The sequence below is a fragment of the Aethalodelphis obliquidens genome, unplaced genomic scaffold (genome assembly GCF_003676395.1).
Source record: "Aethalodelphis obliquidens isolate GAN/ISIS:26980383/991018 unplaced genomic scaffold, ASM367639v1 scaffold7, whole genome shotgun sequence".
Classification (NCBI taxonomy): Eukaryota; Metazoa; Chordata; class Mammalia; order Artiodactyla; family Delphinidae; genus Aethalodelphis; species Aethalodelphis obliquidens.
Window position 1 is genome coordinate 51,498,664 of NW_020837951.1, and position 22,934 is coordinate 51,521,597.

Consider the following 22,934-nt stretch of genomic DNA (forward strand, 5'->3'; position numbering starts at 1 on the left):
TGAGGACAACGCGATTCGTAAGAGTGCGTCTCTGCTATTTTTTTAGCCCTCGAGATAAATGGCGACTCCCGCCGGCGCCGTCACACTTCGGTTTAAACCTCGGGACAGCCTTCCCGGCTGCACCGAAGGCCGCGCGGCAGGATTCTGGCGGAGCGCGGCAGGAGGGGCCCGGCGGCCGCGAGGAGGCGGGGAGCGCCGGGCCAAAGCGCCTCAGCCAATCATCGTGCACACCGCCTGACAACCGGCCAATCAGCGGGCGCAGAGCTCGGGGGCCCGAGCGGATAATACTAGGAAAGGGAGCGGAGGCTGGCGACTGCTGTGAGGGGCGCTGCGTCGCACGCTGCTGCGTACGCCCGCCTGCCACGGGAGCTTGCGACCTGAACCTGGTCAAGGCGGCCCAACCTTCCCGCCCAGCTAGGGACAGAGGAAGCCAAAAGCAGCCTCAGCGAGGTGAAGCGCCCGGGGCTGCTGAGGACAGATCAGAACTTTGCAGAGTCTGGGATGTGCGGGGCGAGGTCGCTGAGGATTTGACTCACCTTCTCCATGCCCCTTCTCCTCTACTCCTCATCCACTGGGCTCCGGTCCTCCAGCTGTCAACCCGCGATTTCGTGACAGGGTGTGGCAACCCCGATTTCTGTTTGCAAGCACAGCCAGCAGCCCAAGAGCAAGGTCCCAAGGCTGGATATCTTTTGCCTCGGCTGCTTAGCCGGGGCCTCAGAGTCTTGGTGAGTGCTGTGATGTAGCTGGGGTGTCAGAGAGGGCGAAGGGCGTGAATCACCTTTCCTATTTTACTTGTATGTCTTGCTTTAAAGTGCAAACCGTGTCCGATGTACAAGAGAGCCCACGCGGCTTAGCTCTGAGGGGCTGAAACACTGTCCATGCTGGACGGGGGCGTTTGCAGGTCCGTGCCCAGTGTCCCTATGGGGCTCTATTGGCAGCAGAACAATTTTGGCTTTTAGTTGATTAAAACTGCGGTGTGCTGGGGTGGGGGGATTGGGGGAGGATGAGAGAACCTCTCCAAGCCCAAGAGGGGCTCCTTGTAGTGGTGCAGGAGGATGAGAGGCGTGTGGGAGTTGTAGGGTGGTACCTCGCAGGGTCCGAAGGGCCCTTGTGATCAGAAGGAAAACAGTTCTTCCATTGACATTTTTATATTCAGCGTGGCCATACTAGTTGGGTATGGGTAAGCCTGATAAGTGGCCAAGGCCGACCTAGTTGGACACAATACTTCTGTGTGTGGTCAGTGCGTTTACCGAGGGCCTTGTCCCCAAAGCGTGTGTAAAGCCAAAGAGGGCTGTGGTTAAAGGTCAGGCCTAAAGATTCAAGAAATGCACGTGTGGTCTGGATGTGAAAGACATGTAGAGAAGTGGGCTCCTCGAGGGGTCGGAGGCGGGCAGACCAGGAGCTCTGGGCCCGAGGCCCGGGAACGGTGCCTAACGGCGGCGGTCGGTGGGTCTCTGGTTCTTTTCCTGTCTCTCCATAGCGCAGGGGACTCAGCGTAGGCCCGGGCGAAGCGTGCTGCGCCATGGCGGTCCGGCAGCCGGTTCCCGCAGTGGACTGGGAGATCGACGTGGAGAGCCTGGGGCTGGAGGAGGACGGCCGCGAGGCGCCGCCGCCCACGCCGCCCGGGCCCAGCCCGCCGCCGCCCGACAGGGACGGCGAGGATGACGACGACGCGGAGGACGAGGACGACGACGACGCGGAGGACGAGGGCGATGGCGAGGAGGCGGGCGCGTCCCCGGGCGTGCCGGGCCGGCCGGAGCAGCAGGATACCCTGGCGCCAAGGCCGCCTCCGGCGCCGCAGGCCTCGTCGGCGCCGGCCGGGCCCCCGGAGCGCGGCGCGAACGCGGGCGGCGGCGGCGGCGCGGAGCCGCGCAAGCTCAGTCGCACGCCCAAGTGCGCGCGCTGCCGCAACCACGGTGTGGTGTCCTGCCTCAAGGGCCACAAGCGCTTCTGCCGCTGGCGTGACTGCCAGTGCGCCAACTGTCTGCTGGTGGTAGAGCGGCAGCGCGTCATGGCCGCCCAGGTGGCGCTCCGGAGGCAGCAGGCCACCGAGGTGCGTACCTGCCGGCCCGGCTCGCCCCGCCGGGCTGTCTGGGGACGCCGTGGGGGTCGGGAGTCGGAGGGGCGCGCTCCGCACACACCCGGGCCCGGGGACTCGAGGCTTCTGGCACTTTCTCAGAAGGATGGTGAAGACACCTCTGCCAACGCTGGCCTGCAGGGTCGGGAGGGAGGAAGCCGTGGCCATCGTTGGGGAACTTGGCAGAGAAGATTTTGTAATAAAAAGCAGGCAGAGAGGCCTTTAAAGTGGTTAGTCCCGTTCGGTACATTATGGGAAAGGTATTTTATTTCGATTTTTTATATTTTAACGTTTACTCTGGTGGTGTTGGGGGGAAGAGGACAGAGGTTGATGCAGTGCACGACGTCCATTGCCGTATTACACCGTGCTGATCGCGAAAAAGAACCACTTAGCACGTAGTGCTTACGGCGCTTCCGCAGTCACGGGCCATTTAGGAGAGAGAGAACGTGTCCTGCCCATTTTACAGAGGAGACCAAAAGTGACGTGGGAATTTAGAAGAAACTTCTGGCCTCGAGAACTACCTAAGAACCAGTTGACGGTTCTCTGTCGCCTCTCACCGCGGGTCTACGGCTGTGAGGAGAGCCTGAATCTTCTTTAAGGGAGAGGTTTTTCTTGAACCTGGCACTGAATGTTTCCTTGTGTCCCTGCACAAGCGCGCTCACAGGAGGGAGGCTGCGCGGGCCTGCTCGCGCTCAGGGCGCGGGAGGAGTTTTGATTTTTACTTTTTGTCCAGAAGGTGCTGGGGAGTGGATCACCGTGCCCGCCGCAGGCAGTGAGTGACCCTCATGGGAAACCTCTCAAGGGCACCGGAGAGCGCAGCGCGCTGGACGCCTGAGGTGCCCCGACCCTGGGCTGGGGCGCGGCCCCCTCCCGTGTCCCCGCGTGTGTTGCACCGAGGGCTCTGAGATCCCTCGCGCTCCCTGCGACCTGCTGGGCGGGACGCGGGTGTAGAAGGGCCCAGAATTCCATCGACCGGGCGGTGACAGAGCGTGCGCCCGTCTCCTGCGGACTCTGAAGGTTTTGTTCGCCTTCAGGCGTCCCAGTCCCCCAGTGAAGCAATCCGGAGTTTTGGCCAGGCCCGAAAACTTCTGAGTTTTCTCTGTCAACCCCCTGTTCCCGGTCCCATCCGCCCTACTGCGGGGAGAAACCGGCCCCACATCTCTGGCCAGTGTCAGGTCCCTGGCGTCTTCGGCCCCGAGTCTGGGCTCCGAGGATGCAGCGGCCCGCCGCGGCTCTCTCAGGGCCAGGCTCCTAGCGTCTTATCCACTGTGGATTTCACTTCCTCCCAGACTGGGCCCCCACTTCTCGCTGCAGGCTGAGTCTGGGCCGACTCTAGCAACGCGGCCCCAGGGAAAGCCGGGGCCCTGCTCACCGGTTGGAGGCTTCGGACAGAGCTTTTAGCTCATTGTCCTGGAATTAAGCGGTGCTGATATTAATTCCTTTAGAATTAATTTCACATGGGATGGGAAAATAAATACATTTAGAATGAGGAGAGTTGCTGATGCCTCTCCCTTGTCTCCCACGTTTTTTTTCAGGGCATTATTGATTATGTTTCTTGTGTTTACAGGACAAGAAGGGGCTTTCCGGGAAACAGAATAATTTCGAGCGCAAAGCCATGTATCAGAGGCAAGTCAGGGCACCCAGTTTGCTGGCCAAAAGCATTTTAGAAGGTAAAGAAAGCAACGCAAAATTATTCTTTAGCCTTTTAAACCATGTTCTGAGTGATTCTCATTATTCAGGCACATGGCATTTCCATTTACATGTGAAGGAGCATTCTGAGGGGGAAATGCTTTTTTATTGGAAACTTTTGGAAGGATATCAGGATGTGAGAAAATGAATCTCACATACCTCCTGAGGTTTTTATCACTGATAATTTTTTCTGCTTCGTAGTTAATGGGTTAACATGGAGTGCATATGAAGTTTGCCCTAGTGTGAGGGAGGTACAGATACACTGCCAAATGATCCCAGAGCAGATGTCCTGAAAGGAAATAAATTTTTAAAAAAGAAATCTTTAGTTGTATTTGGAGCTAAATAGAGTGAGTCAAGTGAAGAGTTTAACAGGTACCCACACCAATAAAGGCCTTTAGTCTGGGCGATCCAGCCTTTAATCCCACTCTTTTTAATTGTATTCTTTTCCTTTCTGGATTATCTACTTAAATTGCAGTTATTCCACACTTCATTTTACCATTTTGACAGTCGAGATCATAGAATCTGGAAGAGGTTTTGAATACACAAGAGAAATGGAGGTTGAATTTGAATAGAATGAAGTCTTCATGTGTTCACTTTCTCTAAAGCCTGGGAATACATTAATTTTTCTTAAAATATTACTGATTTTTTAAAAGCATCTCTGTTTGGGTATGGAATTTATTTATTGACATAATAAATAACATTGACTATCTTTCACCGTTTAGAGAAAAAGAAAGTTTATATTTGCTCTAATCACTGCCATTTTATGCGTCAGGTTGAAAAACAGATTTTTTTTGGTTTGTTTTGAAGTAGACATTTGTATTCTGTTTTTTCTTATGTGGCTTCTGAATTGAGTTGTTTCTGGACAGGTTTAAAAGTTTGTTCATGTCTTACCCTGTGCTGTATACTTCTGACCTTAGAATGGGTTCTCATGCATTCAAAATGAGTTTGGTTACAAACTGGGTAAACAGATTTATAACCATAGGGACCACACTGATAAATTGAAATTGTGCCAAAGCAACTTGAGAAGTGAGAGGACTAAGTGGAATAGAACATTCAAGTAAATAACTTCCTGGCAAAAACTTACCATAGAAGTGTACACATTAATTTTCAAATTTTATTTTATTTGCAAATGAGTATGATGGGTTTGTCACTATGTACACACAGATATCACAGTGGATCCTTCAAACAAATTTGATAGTGGTGAGTGCTTGGGGATGGTGAAATAAAGTATTTTATGCTGCCAGGAATTCTATTTATGTTATACTAATCTTTGTTTTTGACTTTGTCCCTATTTATAAAATGTATAATGACTTAATCTGGGTTCTAGTGATTGCTTGTTCAACCATTTTGGTATCTGGTCAACGTGATTGGTACTGGTGAAAAATGTTTTAGACCAGTTATTTTCAGTATAGCAGGGGATCCCCCCCACTTTGTTTGTTTGTACTGATGGTCAGAGGTAGGGGTAGGGGCCTGGTTAAATTGTTCACTGCAGAGTCTGTTTAACTAGTTAACAGCTCTTTTCAGTTTTCTGTGCTTTTCTGTTTCCTGAAGTCTTTCCTCTTTTTCTCTTCACTAATCTGCTTTAACTTTCTCTTTTTTCCTAGTTCTCCTTGGATTATTCTACAACTGTAACAATGTGTACATAATGATCCAACTTTAGAAAATAAAAGTGACATCAGCTCTAGGTATAGATATCTTTTTTTAATAATTGAAAAAGATGACATGGATAGTAATAAAGCATTGATTGAAGCGACATGAGCAGCCTTGTCTCTTAATGTGTAGGAGCTTGGGGAGAATATTAAAATTTCAGCCAGTAAAGTATGCCTGTCAAAGTAAACAAACCTATCACAACAAAAACAACAACAATAAAAAGTTGCAGTATGGATATCCTTCCCCGTGAAGGGATCTATTCTAAATTGAACCCATACTTTTGCTTTCTGTATAAAAATACTAGTGATGTGGAACTGTAAATAACTGTCCTGCTGATTTGCAGTGTTTCTGTTACCTTCTGGATTCCCAGATTTTTCCTCATCAGATGTTAATGTCTTTCATGTGCAATGCTTGCTTATTTTAGGCTACCGCCCCATTCCATCAGAGACTTATGTGGGAGGGAGTTTACCTCTACCTCCCCCAGTAAGTGACCGGATGAGGAAAAGGCGGGCCTTTGCTGATAAAGAGTTGGAGAACATTATGCTGGAGAGAGAATATAAAGAGAGGGAGATGTTGGAAGCTTCCCAAGCTGCTGCCCTATTCCTGCCCAATCGCATGGTACATGGTTCTGAGTACAACTCCTACAAAAGTGGCTACAGTCCCACGCCAGTGGAACCACCAAGCAAAGACTTCTGCAATTTTTTGCCCACCTGCCTTGACCTCACCATGCAGTATTCAGGGTCTGGGAATATGGAACTAATTTCTTCCAATGTCAGCGTGGCCACGACCTACAGGCAGTATCCCCTGTCCTCGAGATTTTTAGTTTGGCCCAAGTGTGGCCCCATTAGTGATACCCTCCTCTACCAGCAATGCCTGCTGAATGCTACCACGTCAGTTCAGGCCCTGAAGCCTGGGGCCAGCTGGGACCTGAAGGGAGTACGACTGCACGATGGACTCGGAACAGATCATGATATAATGCCACCGAAATTGGAAGGCTCTCTGGTGCCGCCTCACACTCCTGAGGGCCAGATCTCAAGAAGTGACCTTCAGGGTCACCAGGCCGTCCCCGAGAGGTCTGCGTTCTCCCCACCCCAACGGAATTTTTTGCCCGTTGTTGACACGGACTCCCTGGCAGCTCAAGGGCACGTCTTAACCAAGATCAGCAAAGAAAGCACCAGGCACCCTCTGCCACTTAAACATAATCCATTCCACTCATTATTCCAGCAAACTCTTAATGACAAATCAGGTCCCGAGTTGAAAACATCATCTGTCAAAGAGGCCTTTGAAGAGGCCCCTAAGAAACCCAGAGAGTGTTTAGTCAAGGAGAACCAGAAGTACACATTTACAATAGATAGATGTGCAAAAGACCTTTTCGTAGCCAAACAAGTTGGAACAAGACTCTCAGTGAATGAACCGCTGTCATTTTCTGTTGAGTCTATTCTTAAGAGGCCTTCGTCTGCCATCACTCATGTCTCTCAGTGAAAGGCTGCTTAAATGGGAAGCTGGATTTTCTGCAGTCTCAGAGGATTCTTACCAGTCACTAATTTTTTTTCAAAGAAAAAAGTTGAGATGCTTGTATAAAGAAATTTCTAATGTAAATGATGATGATTTTAAAAAATTCTATATATTCTTAATGCATGTACTTTCCCTTACCACATAAATATATTTAAACTTAAAGATGGATCTTGCTGATGTGCAAATTGTGAAGTTTCAGGCTTTACACAGCATTTCAAAAAGCAATAAAATTGACACTGTCTTCTAAAAGACCCAGAATTTGCTGAAGTAAATAGTTTCTCTGTCTAGGTGAAAAAGCTAGTGTCCATGAAATGTGTTCTTTATTTTTCTACGATCCTGTGTATTTCCAAGTGCTCTTAATGGTTGCTGGGGGCCATAGGAGAACACTTATAATGCCTTAGTTGTGCATTTTGGAGGACATGTAAATGTAGGTATTCAAGACTGAGGCAAAAATAGCTGTAAGGAGAACATAGGGAAGATTTTTATGTTTATAGAATCTTCATTTCATGTGGTTGGACAAAGTTGAATTGAAGAGCAATCAAGTTTAATATCTCATTTATACGACGACATGGGTTCTTGGAATGAGTCCCAGTTTCCTTCCCTGATGGGGATGTGTACGTGGGGCCTCAGGCTTCCTTTCTAGGTTGAACATTCATTCTGTGATTTTCAGGTTGCTGGGGGCCACAGAGCAGCTTCCCCAGCACATGGTTGAACCCCCTCTCAGTTCTGTGTTACTTTGCTCTTCCCTGGGGTCTGGTGACAGCAGGCAGTTAGCAGCAGGCCGAGTCACGACTCTCAGCTGGTCTGGCAGTCTCAGCTTTATGTGTCCCACATTTTCACCAGTGTCAAAGGTTATCAGTGTAACTCTCTTCTGAGATAAAAACATTTACTCTTCAAACTGCTTCAGCAGACAGTTGCCGAAGCCTGCAGATGTTTATCACAGAATAAGGGTGGCTTCTTTTTTAAGTTCATCATTACCCCCTCGTTTTGCTCAACAAAATGTTAACTGTTGTTCTATATGATTGATAAAACAAGAGTAAGACATTTATGAAGGTATGAAATTCCTCCCTGAAGATCTCACCTGTGGACCTCAAATCAAGTTCTGAGATGTTATGGTCATTTCAACACAGGAAATCATGAGCCAGATATCCCACCCACCTCTAATTTTGCCATGGAGTGAGGTTTTGCTTCCAACTCTGCTCTCATTTGGGTAACAAGAACACGAGGTGGGCGTGTGGGGTGTGCCAAGACATTCGGCAGTTTTAAAGAGTTTCTTTCTTCCTCTGGAAAACATTAACAATTATTTTTAAAGTGACTTTTTTTGCTACTGATGAGCTCATGTAAGCCTCAAGGAGTTCCTCTGAATTATTGCTTAAAATTAGCATCAATTGCAAAAACACCAAGCCAAACCTTAGATTGATTTTCAGTTTGTACTTGTAAAATAATACTTGGTTTTGTTGAGTCAGATTTACTTATTTTTACTATTGCAAAAGCCAGAGCGAATGGAAGTTTGCCAGAGAAAAAGAAAATGAAAGTGGGCAGAGATCCCAATAACTGTTGAAGATTCTCATTAAGTGGAAAAATGTTTTCCAGCCATGAAGCCCTGGTGTCAGAGACTGCAGTTGCCCCTCTGTCCCCAACCCCCAGTCATCTTTGTTTTATCTATACAGTTATTAATTTTTATCTTCTTACTAGGAATTTATTTTTTGTGTTAAGTGTAAACTTGGCATTGAAACTGCTGCAAAGGTATCAGGGGAGAGCACATTAGAGTAAACCCACATTAACAAATCCCATTGAGAAGGCCTTCTCAATCCAAACATGGATTTTTCTTTTTCTTACTCTATTTTAGTATTTGAAATACATACATTAGTCAAATGTCTTACCCTTTTGTGTTCAATGGACGTTTGGGGATATGTTTCCTGTCCTCTCTGTATATCATTTTAATCTCATTAAGTGAATCCAGTTGGCTGTGGGTATTAAGTGGTTTTTCTCACATTACCAGTGACCAAAATTTTATTGTTCTTGAACATTTATGCTGGTCAGTACTCTCCTTGGCGAATGTATTATACCACGCATTAGTTCTTCTGTAATGATGAGTTCCTCTTGGAATTTCAAACCTACCAAATCTACCATCAGCCCGTCAGGGAGAGCTTTGTGCTTGGCACTTTGCTTCTTTTAATCATTTCACGTGCATAAAAGCTACTATTTGGCTATAATGTCTTCAGAGAACACTGTCATCTACATATTGAATTATAATTGTGGTTTAAGCATTTTTTATGTTCAAGACAATAAATGGATTTGGCTTTAATCATTTTTAAGAACTTAAGGAATAGTAAAACATGGACCCTTCCCTCAATTTGACTCACAGTACAATAATGCAACTTTAATAACCTATTTTCCTTCCATCTCAACTGATCAAGCAGTTCTGAATAGTTTGCAACAGTGCTTCTCAAGCTTTGAGAATGGACAGTGAACCACCTGGGAATCTTGATAAATGCACATTCTGATTCTGTAGGTATGGGATGGGCCTGAGCTTCTGCATTTCTAACAAACTCCTCCCAGGGCGTGCCGATGCTGCTGGTCTTCAGACCACACTTTGAATAGCAAATATTTACAACATTTCTGTTATTTTAATACACATTTAATACACTCTTTCGTGGATTTTGGGTTCTAATGCAATAGAGTTATCATGAATAATTTAATATATATGAATAATTAAAGAAAAACATTTCCCTCCAAACCCATAGAAAGTACACCACCAAGAGTGAACCATAGTGTAAACTCTGGACTTTGGGTGATTATGATGTGACAGTGAAGATTCTTCAGTTATGACAAATGGACCAGTCTAGTGGGAGGGTCCACTAGAGGCTATGCATGTGTCAGGTAGGGGGACATGGGAAATCTCTGTACTCTGTCCCCTCAATTTTGCTGTGAACCTAAAACTATTCTAAAAAAATAAAGTCAGTTAAAAAAGTTCGCTTTCTTTCTAAACCTTTAGTGGCAGGAGTAGAAGACCTAGGCAAAGTCATGAAGTAAACAAGTTGCTTCTGTTCTCTCTCTTTTTAAGCCTAGAAGTTCTTCCAATTTGGTATTTTTAGTTATGATAAAATACACATAGCATAAAATTCACAATTTTAAATGTACAGTGGTATTTAAGTATGTTCACATTATACAGCTGTAACCACCATCCCTCTCCAGAACTCTTTTCATCTTGCAAAACTGAAACTCTGTTACCCATTAAACAGTGACTCCTTGCTCCTCCCAGCCTTGGCAACCACTATCGTACTGTCTGTTTCTATGAATCTGACTACTCTAGGTACCTCATACGAGTGGAATCATACTGTATTTGTCCCTTTGTGACTGGCTTATTTCACTTAGAATATTGCCTATAAGGTTCATTTCATGTTGTAGTATACGTCAGAATTTCCTTCTTTTATAAGACAGTAATATTCCATTGTATGCATATGCCACATCTTGCTTATCCGTTCATCTGTTGATGGACACCTAGGTTGCTTCTACCTTTTGGCTATTGTGAATAATGCTGCTGTGAGCATGTGTGTGTAACTATCTCTTTACCCTGTCCTCACTTCCTGATTTCACCTTCTTCCCATCTTCAGGAGCTCAGTTTTCTCAAGTGTTACACCCATCCCACATTGCCCCTCCCCCAGCACGTGAACCATCTCCATTCTTCACCAACACTACTCTGCCCAGAGAGGCTCCAGTGTCAGTCGTGAACCTTTTAATGTGAGTTTAAGTGAGTGTGTTATCACATCATCTTCATTTAAAAGCTTAATTCTAATTGTGGAATCAAAGACTTGCATTAACTTGTATTAAGAAATTTTCTGGAATGTCTTCTGGGACGTCTCAGCAGTGCCAAAGAGCAAAGAAATGGCTGAAGGTCAAGATGAAGTAAGAAGGAAAGTTCACCATTCCCTGTAGAATAGTAAAGACATCACTTAGTACTGAGTGATGGATTTTCAATTGGGACTAGAATTCTTGCCCTCCTGATTTTACTTATTTTTGGATTAACTTTCTTTTTTCCTATTCTAGGTCTGTAAGCTTAGGCTTATTTCCTTCTGGGGTCCAATTTGTAAGGCTGTTAGTTCTTGAGATGGCTGGATTCTACAGTTTATAAACTTTGATCTGTGGCACTAATATTTACTGATTGTACCAAGCTTTTATCATACTCTACCACCCTTAGTTATGTTGTTTTTTTTAGCTTGCTATATCTAAACATGTTTAGAGCAGTTTTCTTTCACTCTCTCTCTATTTTTTGTTTCAATCAGAGCTTCTAAAATGAAACTTGTAGATTCAGGAGTTCCCTGCAGGCAAGCAGAATAGGCTTAGCCTCAGTTCCCCCAGTTTGCTGTGAAACTCAGGCTTGATGACAGTAACCATGAAATCAACAAAGGACCATCATTCTCCAACCCACACACTAAAACAATGAAGAACCCAGTGTGATCCACAAGCCAGAAAGCACCTAAACATTTGCCATTGAATGATGACTTTGCATGAACGGTGGGCAAAATCTCAGTGAAAAACACAAAATACCCAGCACTGTCTTCTGAGATAATGCATCTGCAGACTTAGGGCAGGCAGAGAACAGACGATAGAGCTATGTGGTTTTGTGATTGTTTATGAAATTAAGTTCAGTTTAATGAACATCTATTGAGAACTTTCTCTGTGCTAGATTCATGCTGGTAAGTGAGCCTATGTTATTTAGGTTCTTTTAAGTAGCAAAAAGAAGCCAGAGGACTACTCAAGTTATTTACAAAAAAAGATTTTATTTTAAGGTGAGATAAGGAAATAAGGAAGATGGAAATCTCGACACTTAGCAGGTCTCCCAAAGACTGGAATATGGTCTGGGCACTAGAAGGTTGTTCAGCCCAGGTCTAGCAACGTTACTTCCTTGTTGTTCCCTTGGCAACTAGATGCATGACCTAGGAAAAGTACCAGAAACTGGTAGTTGTCTCTGCAATAGCTATTCTCCTCTTCTTTAGTAGCAGAGCCCTGGATTTATTTGGACTGGCGACATGCCCAGCTAAAAGGCTGCATTTCCAGCCTGGTTTGCCTCTAGATGTGGCCATGATGAGGTGGGTGGACTTCAGGACATCTCTCTAACAGGGACTGAAACAACAAGGATGAGCACATTTGGATTTTTTCTCTTTTGCGTTCTTTCTTCCTGGAATTTGGAAGCATCCTGTAGCATTTTATGACCTTGAGGTTGGCAGCCATGTTCAAAGGAGGTTGGAGCAGAGAAATCAGAAAAGCCTAGATGCCTGTTCACTTCGAGGATCTGCTGTAGCAGCGCTGGATTGCTTTCCTCTGTTCGTTCATCTTTTATGGGAGATAATGACTATTTATGCACATGAGCCGTTGTCACTGGCTCTTGGTTACAAACAGCTAAATGTAATTCCTCCTGATAAAGGGGGGCTCCTCTGTTCTGATGAAGCATCTTCTGGTTGTGTCTGCTTTTCCTCTAGTTCCCACTCTTTTTTCTCTGTTTTCCTTCCCATGGAGGCTTCTCTTTACTATTATGTCTACGTGCATCTTTTGGCTTCTTTCTCTACCATCTATTGTTCTGTCCTACTGTAAGTCCTTCCTTCAAACCTAAGAGTGGGATCTGATGAGTTCAGTTAATTCTTGTTGTGTTTTTTCAGCCAGGCCTTATGGGTAAGGTACCTGTACTTGGTCTCTGTGAGGAGTCAAGTGGTATAAGCCATGGTGATCTTCCTTAGGAAACCCCTCACTGCACGCCTGGATGTAGTGGGCTCTGACACTTTGCAAGCATTATTTCATTTAATCCACACAAAGTTTAACTTGTGAAGTAGGTATAATTGTTATCCTCCTTTTACATATAAGAACACAGGCTTAGAGAAGTGAAGCAACTTGCCCAGGATCCTACATTAGGGACATGACTGTGTAGGGAAGAATCCCAGGTCATTGGAATTTCAGAGACTGTACTCCTAACCACTGTCTTACACGACCTCACAGAAATGAAAAATGGCTCCTTTTCCACTTCCACATCTTGGTGTAGGAGGAAGGATAGAGAGGTGGAAGCCCTGAGTTCTGATTCAGTGCTTCCTCTTTCTGTCCTTTTGCTTCTCCGGGTCTCAGATTTTTTTCCATCTGTAAAACAAGAGTTGATAAAATGGGCCTGAAAGACTTGGCTGTTGAAAGGCAGAGTGAATCCTGGCTGAACCACATGCTTTGCACGTGGCAGGAAGACTCAACAGAACCACTGAGCTCTGGTGGCTCTGGCCGATCTGTTAAGCCTGAACTCTATCTGTAGCATTAATCCTCTGGAAAGAGACTCTTTAAAATCCACTTTATGTGGAATAAAGCTAAATTGTCCAGGGGGACATCTGAGGCATGAAGCAGAGGATGTGTTTAAGCTTTTACCCTGATGCCGAAAAGCCTCCAACAGGAAGCAGACATGGCTCATAGTCACTAAGTCAGCTCTAGTCTGCCTTTTATATGGCATTTCCCTTCCTTTCCCCACTCACTTAAATGACCAATATTCTTAATATGAACCTGTTCCCTTCGATTACTTCCAGGAGGCAGCATGGCAAACTGGAATGCGTACAGGCTTGGAGTCAGGTTAAAGCTGGGTTTAAAATTTAGGTCTTCCTTGGCAAGTCATCTCACTTCTCTGAGCTTCCTTTTTTTCTTCTGTGCAATGGAGACAATAACAGCACAGAGAACTGTTAAGAGGATTAAGTAGTATAATGTATATAAAGGGCCTGATCCATAATCAAGGTGCTCTCCCCGCCTTTGACCCATGATATTCCCTAGAAGGTATTTCCCTTCACCAGGAGTCTGTAACTTCACACAGCCTACAAGGAGAACTGCATGGTTTTAAAGACTAATTATTAACATGGAAAAATGTAGCCTCAAGATTCTACAGAACTGCAGACTGTGTCATTTAATTTTATAACATTATAGTAAACATAAAATTATTATAAAAGCAAACACATGCAGGTGGAAATACACTATAATAAAAACTAGCCATTTTTGTACCCACTTGTAATATGGACCTCTTTTCTAGATTTTAAATTATTAAAAAAATAGGTGAAGAATGCACATGGTACAAGACTGTGAAGGGTATACAAGTGCAAAGTAAGCTCCTATATCCCCTCTGCGGAGTCAACTACTATTGCTAATTCATCACATATTTTTCCAGAGATAGTCTATGAATACGATGCCTGAATGGGAGATTACACGTGCATAGTTCTTCACCTTGCCTTTTCACTTAGTACTGTATCTTGGGACACATTCCATGCCAATTCATATTGAGCTGCCATAATGTTGACTTAATGTGGACTCTATGTCTTGGACTAGGTTCTTAGAGATGCCCTAATACAGTCAGCTCTCTGTATCCATGGATTTTGCATTCACAGATTCAACCAGTGATCTGCCGTTTGGTTGAATTCGGAACCCGTGGATACGAGGGCCAACTGTACTCATTGTACTGCACCATTTTATATAAAGGACTTGAGCTCCACGGATTTTGGTATCTGCTGGGGTTCCTGGAACCAATCTCTCCATCCTGCCCCTTCGATACAGAGTGAGGACTGTATAAGATTTCACTGTGCAGATGCGGACACCGTGGCTTACAAGAGTGTGAATTGTTCAAGGTTGCAGATCCCTTGATTTTCATTCCAGTGAGCTTTCCTTGTCACCAGGCTGTGTATGAGTGTAGGTGTATGCACACACATGTGTGAGCATATTGGCCAGTGAGTTAGCTGGTATCTACTACTTACGGTGTGCTAACTTTCATTTAAAAGTCATAATAAGAGTTACAGATACAAAACGGAGAGTGAGGCTTGAGTAGTTAAAGAATCTGCCCAAGGTTTCTGGTTCTCTCAGGCTCTAAAATCCATACCCTTAGGCACTGTTCCTGACTTTCTCTCCCCCTCTTGGAAGTGACAGGATCGGGAAAGTAGGGACAAAGGATGCAAAGTGGTGTCAAGTGGTTAGACATTGATTAAACATAAAGTACTTCCAATAAAACAAATGACTGTTGAATCTTGAGGGAAAAGCACATTGTGTTGTATTGGCAGAGGCGAGGGTGGCTGGTCTTTAGGAAATATGGGTCAAAGCTGCAGGTGTGGTGAGGACATTATAGCTTCATGTTGCCGGCCCAGTCATGTAGGTGTTCTCAAAATGACACTGCTAACTGACTTTGCGTCCATAAGAACCAAACCTGTCAGCCAACCTGGCCAGCATCCCACTTCCTTTTTTTTAAACTGTGGAATGTGCCGCCCAGTTTCTATTGTGGCTTCTCAGCTTGTTGTGAAACCTTCCCCCTTCCCTCTGGAAAGCGCTCCCTTGTCAGACTTGCAGGAGAAAGTCATCTGAGCCGTCCTCACTCACAGTGAAAACATCACTGTATTTCTCATCTATGTTATAGGTTCTGACTCCTGCAGGGGCTGCTTGCAAGACTGAATGCACAGTGGATCCTAAGGCTGTGTCCATGACAGAGTAGATTATGAACAGTAGATGACGTAGTAATGTGGCCACGGCCACGGCGGCTGGCTACCTCTGGCTGGGATCTCCCTTTTTCTGACAAGTTGAAAAGCCCTCCCTGCTCACAGGTAGTGTCATGAATATTTCCTCCCTATTTTGCAGTGAATATGTGTGCCTATGTGAGTGTGTGTGTATAATCTTTGTTTCCTTTCCTCTCTCGTTCCCTCATCATGTAACATAAGATGTATTAATTTTATTTTGTTTTCATTTTTTTTTTAAACTTTTTTTCTTTAGTGGTTTGAGAGATGACAATTTAAAAAAAATTTATTTATTTTTGGCTGCGTTGGGTCTTCGTTGCTGCGCTCGGGCTTTCTCTAGTTGTGGCGAGATGGGGCTACTCTTAGTTGTGGTGCACGGGCTTCTCATTACGATGGCTTCTTTTGTTGTGGAGCACAGGTTCTAGGCGCAAGGGCTTCAGTAGTTGTGGCACGTTGGCTCTAGAGTGCAGGCTCAGTAGTTATGGCTCATGGGCTTAGTTGCTCTGAGGCATGTGAGATCTTCCTGGACCAGGGATTGAACCCGTGTCCCCTGCATTGGCAGGCAGATTCTTAACCACTGTGCCACTAGGGAAGTCCTAGATGTATTAATTTTATATCACAGTATTTAAGTTTTGTTCAATTTACATCATAGTCTATAAGTTATGGGATATCAAGAAGAGTAAACATGACTCGAGGACTTGACCTCCTGTTCTGAGGAAGGGGTTAGTGTGATTTCAGCATACACAAGGTAGTGATATCACGTTAGGCAGAATTATGACCTTATTACTGTTTTATTTAAAGATTATGTATGGTTTAAGAAGATGCATGTGGATGTCAGATTGACAGGGGGTTAATCTTATGTGTCAACTTGGCCAGGCCACAGGGTGCCCAGTTTAAACATGATTTCTGGGTGTGTCTGAGAGGGTGTTTCCCAATGAGATCAGCATTTGAATTGGTGGACTCTGTAAAGTAGATTGTCCTCCCCAGTGTGGGTGGGCATCATCCAGTCCACTGAGGGCCTGAATAGAACAAAAGGCAGAGGAAGGAGAAATGTGCCCCTTTTTCCTGCCTCACTGTGTGACCTGAGACATCTTATCTCGTCTTCTGCCTTTGGACTGAGATTTACACTTGGCTCCCCTGGTTCTCAGGCCTTTGGACTCAGACTAATTTACACCACTGGCTATCCTGGGTCTTCAGCTGGCAGCTGGCAGCTGGCAGCTGGCAGATGGCAGGACTTTTCAACCTCCATAATCTCATGAACCAATTCCTCGTCACTCACAACTCTTGCTGCATTCCCACTGAAAAATCATTGGGTTGGAGTTCATACATTTAACTTCAGAGCTCTGCTTCCCTTTTGGTTCATTTGCTACCAGATCGTGGTGATTAGTTATGGTCTCATGGATCAGATAGCTCCTGAGAAAGCATGGATTAACATACTTTTCCATCCATCTAAGGGAACATTTTTCATAAACCTCTCGTTGGGATGTACGCAGTTTCTATATAATTTTGTGTAAGCTACAAATATTCTATGCCTTTTTGTTGCTGTCCATAAAGTGGAAATACTTATATACACGTTACTGGGATGTCACGCAGATTTAAATTAGGTCCTATATTGTGTGCACTCAATAAATATAAGTTAACTTTGAATAGTTGTTATTTTCCATGTTTGTAGTTTTCCAAAAATGGATTTCCCTGGTAGCTATATTCTATGTTCTAACCTGCCTTTTTTATTTGTGGAAAATCCTTTTAGCTTGCAACCCACCTTTGTGATCAAGGAAGATTTTTATAATGTGGATGTCCATAGCCAGTAGGCTCACAGCTCCCTCCCAAACACACTGCTGACCTTTAAACAAGCCATATTTTCCTAGACTATACTATTATTATTATTATTTTTTTTTGCAGTAGGCGGGCCTCTCACTGTTGTGGCCTCTCCCATTGCAGAGCACAGGCTCCGGATGCGCAGGCTCAGCTCCCATGGCTCACAGGCCCAGCCACTCCGCGGCACGTGGGATCTTCCCGGGCCGGAGCACGAACTCGTGTCCCCTGCATTGGCAGGCGGACTCTCAACCACTGCGCCACCAGGGAAACCCTAGACTATACTATTTTGAAACACTTAACCAGAACCCAACACTCTTTCTGAGAAAATACAGGAAGCAAAATTTTCATAATTCATCACTAGAAAACCTTGGATATTTAGAAGCAAAGAATAACTCAATTTTTTTCAGTACCTACTTTCTGCTAATGAATTAATGATTGAAAATGGATTACACTCAAGGTGAAGCCTACTGAGGAAGAGAATGCCAGGTATTAGGTGTTGCCAAATCAGGACAGGATAGAAATGTTCCTCTTTCCAGACTCCTACTGAAATCCTTAGGTCTTTTATACATAGGAGACCTAAACACTAAATAATAACAGAATAAAGGACACTGAAATGAAGGTAGGGGCAGGGGTATGAGGAAGGCATATTCATGATTCATTCATGCTTGTTCTCAAAATTCAGTCTATCTTGAATAACTTTGACTATGTATTCTGCAGATTTAGGGCAACTTTACTCACTACCATGGTATAGATTGGATTTCAGGTTTGCAGAAATACCACTGCCCTCCGTAAACTGTTATGTGCCTGGGAGAAGAATATCCACTCACCAACTTCTGCGTATAGGATTGTGTATTGGGTGATGTGTTAGAATACTTTGTGTTGCAAGTGACAGAAATCTAACCCTTAAGCATTTAGTTTAAGCAGGAATGGAGACTTTTTGGAATACAAGCGTTTCTTATATAATTGAAGATGGATTTATAAATAAAATCTCAGAAAAAGCAAGGAAGCATTCAGGCTTTAGGAACAACTGGAACTGGGACATTTATCTCTGTGCAGGATTCTCTCATGTCCGTCATCTGTCATGGCTTCTTCTTGCTGCATTTCTCCTCCATTCTCTCTCTTTGCAGACCAGGTCCCTCCCAAGCATCGTATTTCATAGCTCTCACCCCTGAGAATACTGAATTCCTGCCTTTGTTCCAGTTAAAAGTCCTGGGAAAAATTCTGATTGGTCAGGCTTGGGTAAAGTACCATCCTTGGACCAATCAACCCTAGCCAGGAAGATGAAGACATAGGCCTAGGCACTGCTACCGGAGACCAGAAAAGAGACTCCTGAGTCAAGTAGACCCTCATTTGGTACCCACCACAGTTCACTAGTCCTAGGTCTCTTTAGGTGCCCAGGCATCTCTGCATTTCCTGAAGAAACCCTGTACACCTGATATGCTCCTGTGCTGATATCCAGGTACAGAAATCTGGAGGAACTCTGGGTGAGGTATCTGGAGACCACATAAAAATCTCTGGCCCAGGGGAAAAGATCCTCTTGGCCATAGGATAAAGGTGTAGAGAAATGTCTTGCACCACACATCCTAAAGGAACATGCATTTCTTAGAGCCAGGGGTGGACATGAGCACTTTGACATTTTCTTTTCCCCATGAAAAGACATGTCAAACCACTAACTCATTCACTTACCTTATTACCTTTGAAAAGACTCATCCTACCTCCCCATCTTTGAGATACTCAATAGAGATACTCACTGGTTTTGATATCACAAATAATTTGTTCTTTTGGATGAAAGTGTTTGCTGAGGCAGCAGATTCCCCTGATTGATTCTTTATTTGTGCATTAAAAATATAATAGGTCTTCAGTTTTAATCCTGGACCAGAAAGAACATAAAACATGTTTGATCTCCAGTTCATGATGGAGCTCCTCAGGTCTTGGATAGATTATTTCTGAATAGGTCCCCTTTGCCCAGAATTCCAGCGAGTACTCCAGGGTCAAAGATAAACTGTGTATCCAGAGATGAAAGGACAGTTGTTTCCCTACAAAGCCTCATAAATCAGTTTTGATATTGTTCCTGTTTGATTTGATTTGATTTTTTTCTGGCACAACATTAGGGCTGTTTGATGCATTTAACTGAAAATATGCGTATAGGGCCCTGGGTTTTCTTTTGTGATGAAAAGTGTTACCTCAAAAAACGAGCTGATAAATTGCAAGGCAAAGTGAAGTGAACATCCACCCAGCATCGGGCTCTGAGAGTCCAACATCTGATTGTACTTAGTGGGGAGGAAACTTGAAAAAAAAAATCAACCCAACTTTCATTTCTTGCTTCTTTTATCCTTAAGCTCAGCAATAAACTAGCACTCTTTGGTTAAAAAGTCAAGGGAGCAGATGTGTAATACTGGTGCTCCAGCAAGTATATTTCAAACGGAGCACGTAAAGTATGCGAACGCCTCTCAACACTCAGTGGGGAGAGCCTCAAGGAGCATGCGCCATGCTGCTGTCAATCATTTGGGCACATCCGGGAAATAGAGGCTTCTGTAGGTGGCTGGAGCTTGGTACAAACGGATCCTCCTGAGGAGGCTGGCTGTTCATGTCACAGAGAAGTAAGCGGTTGAACTGCACAGAACTGAAACACCAGGATTTGACAGCTGATAGGTCACAGGCAGGGCCTGGAAACGCTACTGTTGAAAACTAGGGACAAACATCAGAGGCAGTTTTAAAAGGCAGTGACAGTGCAAGGTCTCCAGTTCTGTCCCAGATGACCTGGGTTGTGTTACACCCAGCCCTTGCTAGTTATATGATCTTAGGGAAGGTACTTAGTTTTCTGCTCCGAAAACTGGGCTTATATGTGTCTACTTTGGAGGACTTTTGGGAGATGAATGACAGTAGTGTGTGTAAAGTGCTTTTCTAATGCTCCAGTGTAGGCTGTCCTTTTTTTTTTTTTTTTAAATTAGAATTCATTACATATAAGAAAGGTGGTAAAGTATCTATTAAAGTTTCATTCAACTTTTTAAATTCAAAAGCTGGAAAGGAGCTTTGACACGATCTGGTCCGACTTCCTCATTTTGAGAGGGACAGTAGTTTTTCTCAGGAAATCATGGGCAGAAAAGGCTGGGAAAGGCACATGTTTCAGCCCTAGCACGGTTGTTCTAGCCCTGCTAAACCACGTTACTGCCAGACTCTAAGTGCCACCAGGGCAGGGCCCCCAGAGAGTATTCAACACCTGCTGTGGTGCCTGGCACTCAGTGAAGGTCTGTTCACTTGGCACATGAAACTCAGGGAGGCTAGGCTTGTCATCAGAAGAGATCTTTTTTGCTTTGTGTTTCAGCTTCTAGGTCTTTCTGAAGAGTCAGCGAGCAAAATATTGTGAACTGCTTAATGCAAAACGCAACTTACTAAACAGCGTAATATATGAACTGAACCAAAAAATGGGATATTTGAAGGAAAACTGCTAATCAATGTATGACAATACAGTTCAAACCGTAATGCATGCTTAGGCCGTCAGGAAATACTTTTTTAGATGCCTGCTTTACACCTTGGATTATGATGTGTTAAAATAAATTGAGGGGCTTCCCTGGTGATGCAGTGGTTGGGAGTCCGCCTGCCGATGCAGTGGGCACGGGTTCGTGCCCTGGTCCGGGAGGATACTGCGAGCCACGGAGCGGCTGGGCCCGTGAGCCATGGCAGCTGAGCCTGCGCGTCCGGAGCCTGTGCTCCGTGGTGGGAGAGGCCACAGCAGTGAGAGGCCCGCGTAACGCAAAAAAAAATAAATAAATAAATTGAGAACAGTGGTTAAAGGATTGCGGTTACCAAACATCCCACAGAATATGTTCAAACAAACAAACAAATGAAAAAACTGTTCTCTCGATATTCCCAAAATACCTTTAAGAGCTAGTAGTGGTTCACCTCCCTTTTCTGAGAATTAGGATCAAATAAAGACGCCTGTCCATCTTCTCAAAAACACCCTTTTGTAGGCTCAGGCCAAGATTCTTGGCCTGGTTTTATGCACAGCCATGCTAGCATTGCTCAGTTTGCAAATGGAGTCCACAGAGAACCTCTTGACTATTACTGGCCATGTGCCATCCACTACTCTTGCCTATTCCTGCCATGTAAGGAAGGATGGCCAGATGAAGGGCACAGTTAGATTCTGAAGGTCTGGCACATGATGGGAGGGACAGTTGGGCTTCAGTGTTCTAAAATGGAGGAGCCTCTGTTAAGTCTATTCTTCTTTGTTTGGAAGCAGAGCCAGACAGGAGTAGGTGGCTTCCCAGACAGTCTAATAACTTGGTACCTTGATAGTCTGTAAATATGCATCCCATTTTATTTAGGCTGCATGGGGGAAGCATGGCTGGCACTCTGCTTGTCCTCTCTTTTCCCAAACAATTCAACTCCAGCCCCAAACATGCTTATCCCATGTGTGAATCAAAAGCCTTGCATTCTGGAAGAGATTGGTTCAAAATGGCGGAGTAGAAGGACGTGTGCTCACTCCCTCTTGTGAGAGCACCAGAATCACAACTAACTGCTCAGCAGTCATCGACAGGAAGACACTGGAACTCACCAAAAAAGATACCCCACATCCAAAGACAAAGGAGAAGCCACAATGAGACGGTAGGAGGGGCACAATCACAATAAAATCAAATCCCATAACTGCTGGGTGGGTGATTCACAAACTGGAGAACACTTATACCACAGAAGTCCACTCACTGGAGTGGAGGTTCTGAGCCCCATGTCAGGCTTCCCAACCTGGGGGTCCAGCAACGGGAGGAGAAATTCCTAGAGAATCAGACTTTGAAGGCGAGCGGGATTTGATTGCAAGACTTCAACAGGACTGGGGGAAACAGGGACTCTACTCTTGGAGGGCACACACAAAATAGTGTGTGCATCGGGACCCAGGGGAAGGAGCAGTGACCCCAGGGGAGACTGAACCAGACTTACCTGCTAGTGTTGGAGACTCTCCTGCAGAGGCGGGGGGTGGCTGTGTCTCACTGTGAGGACAAGGACACTGGCAGCAGAAGTTCTGGGAAGTACTCTTTGGTGTGAGCCCTCCCAGAGTCTGCCATTAGCCCCACCAAAGAGCAAGGTAGGCTCCAGTGTTGGGTTGCCTCAGGCCAAACAGCCAACAGGGAGGGAACCCAGCCCCACCCATCAGCAGGCAAGCAGATTAAAGTTTTACTGAGCTCTGCCCACCAGAGCAACACCCAGCTTTACCCACCACGGGTCCCTTCCATCAGGAAACTAGCACAAGTCTCTTAGCCTCATCCACCAGAGGGCAGACAGCAGAAGCAAGAACTATAATCCTGCAGCCTGTGGAACAAAAACCACATTCACAGAAAGGTAGACAAGATGAAAAGGCAGAGGGCTATGTACCAGATGAAGGAACAAGATAAAACCCCAGAAAAACAACTAAATGAAGGGGAAATAGGCAACCTTCTAGAAAAAGAATTCAGAATAATGATAGTGAAGATGATACAGGACTTCAGAAAAAGAATGGAGGCAAAGATCGAGAAGATGCAAGAAATGTTTAACAAAGACCTAGAAGAATTAAAGAACAAACAAACAGAGATGAACAATACAATAACTGAAATGAAAAATACACTAGAAGGAATCAATTGCAGAATAACTGAAGCAGAAGAACGGATAAGTGACCTGGAAGACAGAATGGTGGAATTCACTGCCATGGA

General features: G+C 44.9%; 1 protein-coding gene across 2 annotated transcripts; it reads left to right on the plus strand.

Annotated features, from left to right (window-relative positions):
- Positions 1–293: 293 nt before the first annotated feature.
- DMRT2 (doublesex and mab-3 related transcription factor 2) lies at positions 294–7,186 on the plus strand. 2 transcript variants are annotated; one of them, XM_027105755.1, is made up of 4 exons: positions 294–725; positions 1,481–2,053; positions 3,645–3,747; positions 5,841–7,186. In XM_027105755.1, the coding sequence occupies exons 2-4, from the start codon at positions 1,523–1,525 to the stop codon at positions 6,896–6,898; spliced, it is 1,692 nt and encodes a 563-aa protein (XP_026961556.1). In that variant the 5' UTR covers positions 294–725; positions 1,481–1,522; the 3' UTR covers positions 6,899–7,186. The 2 variants fall into 2 exon arrangements, with proteins under 2 accessions (XP_026961556.1, XP_026961557.1); XM_027105756.1 differs by lacking the exon at positions 5,841–7,186 and adding an exon at positions 5,371–5,519.
- Positions 7,187–22,934: the final 15,748 nt, after the last annotated feature.